The following is a 9,788-nucleotide window of genomic DNA, read 5'->3' as shown; positions in this document are numbered from 1 at the left end:
ACAGTAAGTAAAATTCAGAATATACATGGCTGCTTGGCAATGGGGAATGACAATTGTCAGGTTGAAATGTGTAATAGAGAAACCACTCCAAATATCGGAAAAGACAAAGTGTCTGGAAAGCTAGGAGGCCAAATGTAAAGAAAGGTAGAAGAGTCATCTCAGTACGTTCATCCAAAATTGTCATGCTGTGAAGAATACCTGCTGTGGAGGAGAGTAGTACAGCTGTGTTTCCAGCACCGTGTGCACAACACAGTGCTTACAGGTGACAGAACAGTAAAGCATAAGCAGGTCCTGAGTAAGGGATGCTCCACTCAGCCCACATATTCAAGAAGATGAGGTAGGTTCAGATGTCCCTGTTGATCCAAATCTACACAGGGAAAGTCTCTAGGGGGGATATCAAAAGTGGTTTCCCAACAGCATGATATGGACAATAAAAGACAAGAGGCTTCTATGATGGAAATACATTCACTCCTTCCCTTTCTGACAGCAGAGAATTTTGAGATGACCAAGTTTGGAAACTAGACTTTGAAGTGGTAAACTATCGTGTTGTCTCAGAAGCCAACAGACACGGTTGTGAAACGGATACTCTCCATCATGATGTTGAGTCCCAACCAGACAATGGTGACAGAGTTTGTGCTGGAAGGGTTCTCAGAGCACCCTGGTCTACGGCTGCTCCTGATTGGCTGCTTCCTGACCCTCTACACAATGGCTCTACTAGGCAACATTGTCATCATCGCTTTGGTCACCTCCAGCACTGGGCTCCACAGTCCCATGTACTTTTTCCTGTGCAACCTGGCCACCATGGATATTGTCTGCACCTCCTCCGTGCTGCCCAAGGGGTTGGTTGGCCTAGTATCTGATAAAAACACCATCTCCTTCAAGGGGTGCATGGCCCAGCTCTTCTTCCTTGTGTGGTCTACATCCTCTGAGCTGCTGCTGCTCACAGTCATGGCCTATGACCGCTACATGGCCATCTGCCATCCCCTGCACTACAGCTCTAGGATTAGCCCACACCTATGTGGGGCCCTAGCCATGGGTGTGTGGTCCATCTGTGCTCTGCATGCATCTGTCCACACTGGTCTGATGACAAGGCTATCATTCTGTGGCCCCAAGGTCATCACCCACTTCTTCTGTGAGATCCCCCCACTCCTCCTGCTCTCCTGCAGCTCCACACGTATTAATAGTATCATGACTCTTGTGTCAGATGCCTTTTATGGAGGCATCAACTTCATCCTCACCTTACTCTCCTATGGCTGCATCATTGGCAGCATCCTGCGCATGCGCTCTACTGAGGGCAAGAGGAAGGCCTTTTCTACCTGCTCCTCCCACCTCATTGTGGTCTGTGTGTTCTACTCATCTGTGTTCTGTGCCTACATCAGTCCTGCTTCCAGCTACAGCCCGGAAAGAAGCAAAGTGACTTCAGTGCTGTACTCAGTGCTCAGCCCAACCCTGAACCCCCTCATCTATACACTGAGGAACAAGGATGTCAAGCTCGCCCTGGGGAGACTCTTGCCCTCTTCCTCACATTAAGTGGAGATGTGAAGGCTGTTCTCCTGGCCTGGGCTCTTCCTACACATGCCCTCCTGAGAGCAGCCCTGTGGAGTGGGGTGTACCTATCATTGTTTTAGAAAAACATTCTCTGATGCAAGGACTGGACAATTCCACTTACTGTAACCTCAAAAACAACAAAATTCTTAGAGGCAATATAAACAAAACACTCAAGCTTTATTTCCTGATAAAACAAATTTTTCCTAAAGTAATTAAGTTTATCTAAATGTGGATGGCCACATTCCACTTCCTGGAAGATTTTCAGTGGGCAACAATGATGATAGTCACAAAACAGAGCCCTTTCATCCAGCGCCACCCTGCAAATATCTCGGGGCTTGGTGTCAGAACTGTGGTTAATGGATCCAAACTTCTTCAGGAAACTTGAGGTGTCAGCATGCCACAGAGTCTTGGAAGACACAAGTCGAGTGGCTCCATTCTGAATTTCACAGCTTCCTACTGAGCTGTGCAAGTCAAGGCTGGTGTCACTGGCATGAAGAGGAAGGTAATTAGAGAAACAGAGGTGAAGTTTAAATTTCAAAAATGAGCTCACAGATGTGATTCCAGCTTACTTATGACAACAATGACACTTGAACTCGTGAGAAAGATCAGAAATTCCAACAGAGTTTTGGAGAGAGTAGATGAGTATCTGCATAGGAAAATGGAACTCTTCCCTCACATCATGAATAAAAATCAACAAAAAGTGGATCATAGGCAAAAGTGCAAGGGCTAAAACTTTTTTCCTATAATATATTTTAATCATATTTTTTCCTTCTACAACTCCTCCCTCATCGTACCTCCCTACTTAAATACCCATCCAATCCTTTGGCTCTCTCTATTTCTGTGTGTGTGTGTGTGTGTGTGTGTGTGTGTGTGTGTGTGTGTGTGTGTCTGTGTGTGTGTCTGTGTGTCTGTGTGTGCAAAAAGCAAAAGAAATCCAACACAATATGACAAAACAAAACAAAAAGCACACACCAAAATGGAGTCAGTTTTGTGTTGACCAATCACTCCTGGCTAAAATTCTTTAAACCCTCTGAGAACAGGAATGAGAAGGCAGAAAAAAAGGAAGAGGAAAAGGAAGTACATCTGCAGCCACTCTAAGACACTGATAGGAAGACAACTGAGTGGAGAAAGGGCAGCATCTGAGGCAACTGCTGCTGAGATGATGCTGTATCCTTTCAGACTGAACACATTCTTCCTCAGCTTACTTCCTTATTCTTCTTAAATGCTGTACCACAGCAGAACATGTGATGTGTAGATGTAACCAACTGTCTTATTAAATAAGAAACACAGAGCCAATACAGAGAAGAGGGCCAAGAGGTCAGAACAATAGCTAAGAGTTAAAAACCTTAACCTTTACTGTTGCTGTACCTCTCCAAAAGAGACCTACTTCCTGTGTCTATCTTCTTTTATAGAGTTTCTGTTCTGCCTTCTCATTGGGTGTAAACCCAATCACGTGACCTCCAAGTCACTGCCTGTCTGTACAGACCTCCAGGTCTTCTATGGTTGGTATTGAGATTAAAGGCGTGTGTCTCCAAATCTGGCTGTATCCTTGAACACACAGAGATCTACCTAACTCTGCCTATCAAGTGTTGGGATTAAAGGCATGCACCACCATCACCCAGCTTTCACTATGGCTTGCTAATAGCTCTGACCCCCGGGCAACTTTATTTATTAACAGACAAATCACATATCAGTACAAATAAAATATCACCATAGTGATGCAAATCAGGTATGTTGTATTAATTAGCTCTTCCTTCTTGTGGGCAAAATACCTTTTCAAAACTTTTGCTCTGTCTCATGTTTTCAGAGGACTCAGTTCATGGACATTTGGCTCTTTGTTTTGGCCTATTGTAAGGCAGGGACTCACAGCAGTGGGGGCAAGTGGGGACCATCATGGTGGCCCAGAACACATATTAGAGGAACACCTTGTTCAGCTGGATTTCTCCTTTCACTTTTACCCAGTGTTTCTAGTCCCCAGTCCCTGGGATGGTATTACCCACATGGAGAGTGCATCCCCTACTTCAGTGAATGCTTTCTGGAAACACTCTCCACTGCATGGACAGAAGTGTCCCTCAGTGATTTCCTAGGTTATTTTTAATTCAGTTATGGTGACAATAAAGAGTTACATCGGAGCATCACTGGCCTCAGCCTGTTTCAACTGTTGGTTTCTTTCACACTGTTGGCTTCAAGTCATGTTTGGTGCCATCCCTTCGGTTGTTAGTCTCGTGACTGCTGTGTAAGCTACAGAGCAACTGACAATCACCCAAACACTAAATACAAAAATGGTCACAAGCACATATGCATGCATACATTTCTTAAACAAATTATTTGGGAATTCTTATCATGATGATGTGATGGCTAGAGAAACTGTGTTTCTCACTAGGCATCCATCTTGGTAGCCATTTATCTCTGATTCAAGTTCCTGGAAGGTAAGTTCTCAGTAACCCTGACTCCCTGACCACCACCCAGAAATGTACATCTGTAACTGTGTGATACGGCATAATTCCAATGTCCAACTCTCCAATAAACAGGACATCCAGACTAAAATTACACAGAAATGCTGGAGCTAAATGATGTCATAAATCAAACGGACATAGCAGATATTTCCAGAAATGCTGCTGGAAGATCAGCTTTCAGCAGCTCAGGGAAACCAGAAAGGAGTTGTGGTGTTGGGTGGAGCTGTACACACACAGGAGACTGAGGACGAAAGCTTAACTCTTCATTTTACTTTTCTCCTGATGAATGTTCTATTCTTTTTCTATTCTGTTCTTTTACCCTGTTATTTTCCTACTACTTCTCCCCACTTGTTCTCCTTCTATGTCTTTCCTAATGCCTATTTCTATTTCTTTCTCTCTTTCTCCATCTCTTATTTTTTCTTAACCCTTTACACCTCCTAGTATGAATATTTCTATTCAAGAAAAGATTACCTCATAACCACAAGTTACATATTTTCCAAAAGCAATTTAAAATCTTTACATAGCCGGGCGGTGGTGGCGCACGCCTTTAATCCCAGCACTCGGGAGGCAGAGCCAGGTGGATCTCTGTGAGTTCGAGGCCAGCCTGGGCTACCAAGTGAGTTCAAGGAAAGACGCAAAGCTACACAGAGAAACCCTGTCTCGAAAAACAAAAAAACAAACAAAAAAATCTTTACATAAGAATCATATTAAGGTCACAGAGATGCTGAGACATTGACTGGAAAAAGCACAGGGACAAATAGTCAAACTAGTGGAAACACATGAACTATGAACCAATGGCTGAGGGGCCCCCAACTGGATCAGGCCCTCTGAATAGGTGAGGCATTGATTGGCTTGATCTGTTTGGGAGGCATCCAGGCAGTGGCACCGGGTCCTGTGCTCATTGCATGAGTCGGCTGTTTGAAACCTCGGGCTTATACGGGGTCACTTGGCTCGACCTGGGAGGAGGGAACTGGACCTGCCTGGACTGAGTCCACCAGGTTGATCTCAGTCTTCGGGGAGGCTTTGCCCTGGAGGAGGTGGGAATGGGAGGTGGGCTGGGGGGAAGGGGAGAGGGGCGGGAGGGCGGAGAACAAGGGAATCCGTGGCTGATATGTAGAACCGAATTGTATTGTAAAATAAAATTTAAAAAAAAAAGATCACAAGTTACATGTTTTCTTTAGAAGCCCACAAGTAGTTAAACATTTTTCTTTGTATTAATTTTCCCATCGTAACATCTTTACTCTAAAGCAATGATTTTGAGCAAACTAAGTGTATTTCAGTCTATTTCTTTTGTCCTGGCGGGCAGCTGTTGGTAGTTTTGGTGTAGCAGATTTCTATTCTTAATTCCCTCTGGAGAACCTTTACAGGACTGGTCAGCTAACCATCTATTTTTCTTTACACACAATAGGGTCATCTAATATCCTTTCACAGCTTTATTTTTCAAGGTGCATACCAGGGCTTGTGATTAATTCTGAAAGTTACATGACCAAGGAACTCAGGCCTAACCTTGGGTGTAGAGACATAATTGCTTTCTTTGATCATCAACCTGTTTTTCCACAGGCAGGATTCATGGGCCTCTAGTGCATGAAATTTCCTTGTTCTTGTTTTTCATCTTCTGCAAAGCTCATATCTAACTAAAGGGAAGGTAACTTTTAGCCTCTTTATATCTTTTTTGTATCTCTTATTGGAGTAATTGTCAGAATAACCTAAATCATGTCCCTAATCATCTTTACTAATGTCCTAATCACCTGTATCTTTTAGGCTAACTCAAAGACTCCAATTAAATCATAGATCTAACTAATCATCATTGCTCTTATAAAAATCATCTTCATTATGATCCACAAGTAAATTGCCGAGTGAGGAGTGGGATTTTCCCAAGAAACAATCACACTATACTAGATACAGTGAGATCCCTTCATATAGTGATCATATTGTGCCAAATACAGCAGGAACCTGGCAGCAGCAAACAGAAGGAAGACCAGCAGGAGCAGGGGGCATTAACAATCCTCCCCGGGCTTTGCTCTCAAGGATGTATCCACAGTAGCTTTGCTATCCTGAAATAAGCTCCATTGCTGTCTACAGCTTCTCTGACATGGCCATCAGCACAGTACATTTCACCCAAACAAAAATAAATATACCTTCTTCTCAGCAGCTCGTAGAACTTTTTTCAAAATTGGTCACATATGCAGATACAAAGAAAGTCTCAATAGATATGGAAAAAAATGGAAAACACCCTGCATTCTATCTGACCACCATTGATTAAACTTGGATATCACCAAACAAGGCAACAACAGAAAGTACAGACTCATGGAAGCTGGACAACTCCATACTGAATGAAAAATGGGCCAAGACACAAAGGAAGATAGACATTAAAAGCTTTTTAGAACTGAATGAAAATGAAAGCTCAACATACTCAAGCCTATGAGACACAATGAAGGAAGTATCAAGAGGCAAGTTCACAGCGCTAATTACATACATCAAAAAAACTAGAGAGATTCCTATTACCAACTTAAAGGCACACATAGAATGAAAGTTCTAGAACAAGAAGAAGAAATATCACCCAAAAGGAGTAGATGGCAATAAATAATCAAACTCAGGATTGGAGTCAATAAACAAGAAACAACAACAAAAAACACAAAGAATCAAGGAAACAAAGACTTGATTCATTGAAACAAATCAATGATTGATAAACCCTCAGCAAAATTAACTAAAAGGTGGAGAGAGAAGATTCAAATTAATAAAATTAGAGACCAAAAGGGGACAAACACGGAAATCTAGAGAACCTTAAGAACACACTTTAAAAATATGTACCCCAGAAAACCGGAAAACCTAAGAGAAATGGATAAATTACTTGATATATACCACCTACCATAGTTAAATCAAGATCAGATAAGCAACTTAAACAGACCTATAACCCCTAATGAAATGAAAACAGTAACTAAGTCTCTCAGTCAAAAGAAGCCGAGGCCCAGATGGATTGAGCACAGAATTCTACCAGATATTCAAAAACAAATTAACATCATATTCCTCAATTATTCCACAAAATAGAAATGAAGGGAATATTGCTTAATTCTGTTATGAAGCCACAATTAACCTGATACCTAAACCAACAAAGATTCAACAAAGAAAGTAGATTACACACTGCTTTCCTCTATAAATATAAACGTAAAGATTCTCAATTTAAAAAAAAAACTTGCAAGCTGAATCCAAGAACACACCAAAAAGGTTACCCACCTTGAGAAAGTAGGTTTCATCCCTGAGATACAGCCATGGTATAACATCTGTAAATCAATAAATGTATTCTAACACAGAAATGGATTGAAAGATAAAAATTACTAATTAGATGCAGAAAGGGCCTTTGACAAATTCAAAACCCTTCTATAATAAAAGCCTTGGAGAGACCAGAGATAAAAGGACATAGCTCAACATTATAAAGGTAATTTGCAGCAGCCCACATCCAACATGACATTAAACAAAGACAAACTCAAAGCATTTCCACTACATCAGGAACAAAACAAAGATGTCCTCTCTCTCCATACCTATTCTATAGTATGTGAAGTCTTAGCTAGAGCAATAAGACAACTGAATGAAATCAAGAAGACACAAATAGGAAAGGAAGAAGTCAGTGTCTTTATTTGCAGATGAAATAACTGTTTACATAAAAGACCTTTAAAGTTCCACCAGAAACCCTTATACCTGATAAACACTTTCAGCAATGTAGAAAGATACAAATTGAACACGTAAAAATAAGTAGCCTTCCTATATAAATATGATGAATAGACTGGGAAAGGAATCAGGGAAACAATCTTTTACAATAACATTTAAAAAATATCTTGGAGTAATTCTAATCAAGCAAGTGAAAGACTTATATGATAAAAACTTTAAGACATTGAAGAAGATATCACAAGATGAAAATATCTCCCATGCACTTGGATCAGTATGATTAATATGGTGAAAATGGATACCCTACCAAAAGCAATATACAGACTCAATGCAATCTTCCTCAAAATTACAATGCAATTCTTCACAGAAAATGACAGGACAATTTTCAGTTTCATATGGAAAAAAATAAGGATAGTTTAAAAAATCTTGAATAACAAAAGAACTGCTGGAGATATCATGAAACCTGATCTGAAGTTGTACTACAGAGCTATAGTGATTAACATTTTATTAATATAAAAATAGACACATTGATCAATAGAATCAAGTTGAAGACCCAGACATAAATCCTCATAGCTATGGACACCTAATAGTTTATAAAGAAGCCAGAAATACACTCTAGAAAAAAAGGCAGCATCTTCAAATGCTAAATGGGAAGGCTGCATGTAGAAGGGTGCTCATAGATCCATCCTTATCACACTGTTCAAAATTCAACTTGAAATGGGTCAAGGACCTCAACATCAGGCCAGATATACTGATTCTGAAAGAAGAGAAAGTGGGGAATAATCTTGAACTCATTAGTACAGACAAAGATTTTCTGAGCAGGACACCAATGGCACAGGCACTAAGAACAACAATTAACAAATGGGACCTCATGAAACCAAAAAGCTTCTGTATGGCAAAGGACACCATCATTCAGACAAAGTAGTTGGCTACAGAATTGGAAAAGATTTTTTTTTACCAACTACACTACTGATAGAAATCTAATACCTAAATATATAAAGAACTCAAAAACTGGACTTCAAGAAACAATCCAATTTAAAAATTGAGTATAGAACTAAAAGAGGGTTCTCAAAAGATGAAACACATATGACTGAGAAACACTTAAAGAAAAGTTCAGCATCCTTGGTCATCAGGAAAATGCAAATTAAAATTACTTTGAGATTTCATATTACATCAGTCAGAGTTGATCAGATCAATAAAACAAATAAAATCTCGGCCTGGTGAGAATGTAGAGTAAGGGGAACATTCATCCGTTGCTGGTGGTAGTACAAACTCGTACAGCCACTATAGAAATTAGTGTGGTGGCTCCTTGGGAAGATCAAGCTTACCATTTGGGGCATGTACCCAAAGTACTCTACATTCTACCACAGGGAGACTTGCTAATTCAGGTCAGTGTTACTTTATTCATAAATCCCAAAAAGTTGAACACCCTAGATGTCTGTCAATGGGTGAATGGATAAAATTAGAGGTAGATTTACACAATGAAATCTTTTCAGGTGTTAATAAACAAGAAATAATGAAATTCGAAAGAGAAGAACAAATTCCTCCCAACTACAAACCCTTCAATCTTAATACATTGGTGACCTGCTTGCATGATAAACTGTTGTAACAATGGCATGAAAGCTTTAGGGATAACCAACCACTATCTAAGTGAATTTAAGTACCACTCCGTGAAATGGAACCCATGCCTGACACTGTTCATGTGGCCAAGAACCTGAAATAGGTCAGACCAAGGAAACACTATATACTACATTTCTGCAAAAGGGAAGTACCAAATAAATGACTCCTGACAACATTCTACTATAGGCAGAGATCAGTGTCTCACTCAGTCATTCTCAGAGAAGCCACCTCCTGCAGTACATGGGAACAAATACAGAAACCCACAACTGTACAATGTGCAAATAGTGAGAGACCTAGAACACTCAGGGAAGAGCCATTTTCACCAGTAGACTATGACTATATATATAAACCTCATTTACAGTTAGGCCCAACGACCAGCAGTAGATGACCAAGAGAAAATGAGCTCAATGGTGTTTCTGTAGACTTTTTCTCTCATATTTCTTTACTTGGGCAACTATGTGTCTTACTGGCCTTTTGCTTGTATATTATGGTTGCTGGTTT

General features: G+C 40.4%; 1 protein-coding gene across 1 annotated transcript; it reads left to right on the top strand.

Moving 5' to 3' along the window:
- Positions 1-576: 576 nt before the first annotated feature.
- LOC131898815 (olfactory receptor 13A1-like) lies at positions 577-1,530 on the top strand. The gene has a single exon (XM_059250019.1). The coding sequence runs from the start codon at positions 595-597 to the stop codon at positions 1,528-1,530; it is 936 nt and encodes a 311-aa protein (XP_059106002.1). The 5' UTR covers positions 577-594.
- Positions 1,531-9,788: the final 8,258 nt, after the last annotated feature.

Source organism: Peromyscus eremicus, chromosome 1 (genome assembly GCF_949786415.1).
Source record: "Peromyscus eremicus chromosome 1, PerEre_H2_v1, whole genome shotgun sequence".
In the NCBI taxonomy this organism is placed as follows: Eukaryota; Metazoa; Chordata; class Mammalia; order Rodentia; family Cricetidae; genus Peromyscus; species Peromyscus eremicus.
The sequence above is the reverse complement of the archived record's forward strand: the minus strand, read 5'-3'. Positions and strand labels throughout refer to the sequence as shown.

Coding starts and splice junctions, on each gene's coding strand:
- LOC131898815 (XM_059250019.1), top strand. CDS start 595: ATGATGTTGAGTCCCAACCAGACAATGGTGACAGAGTTTGTGCTGGAA.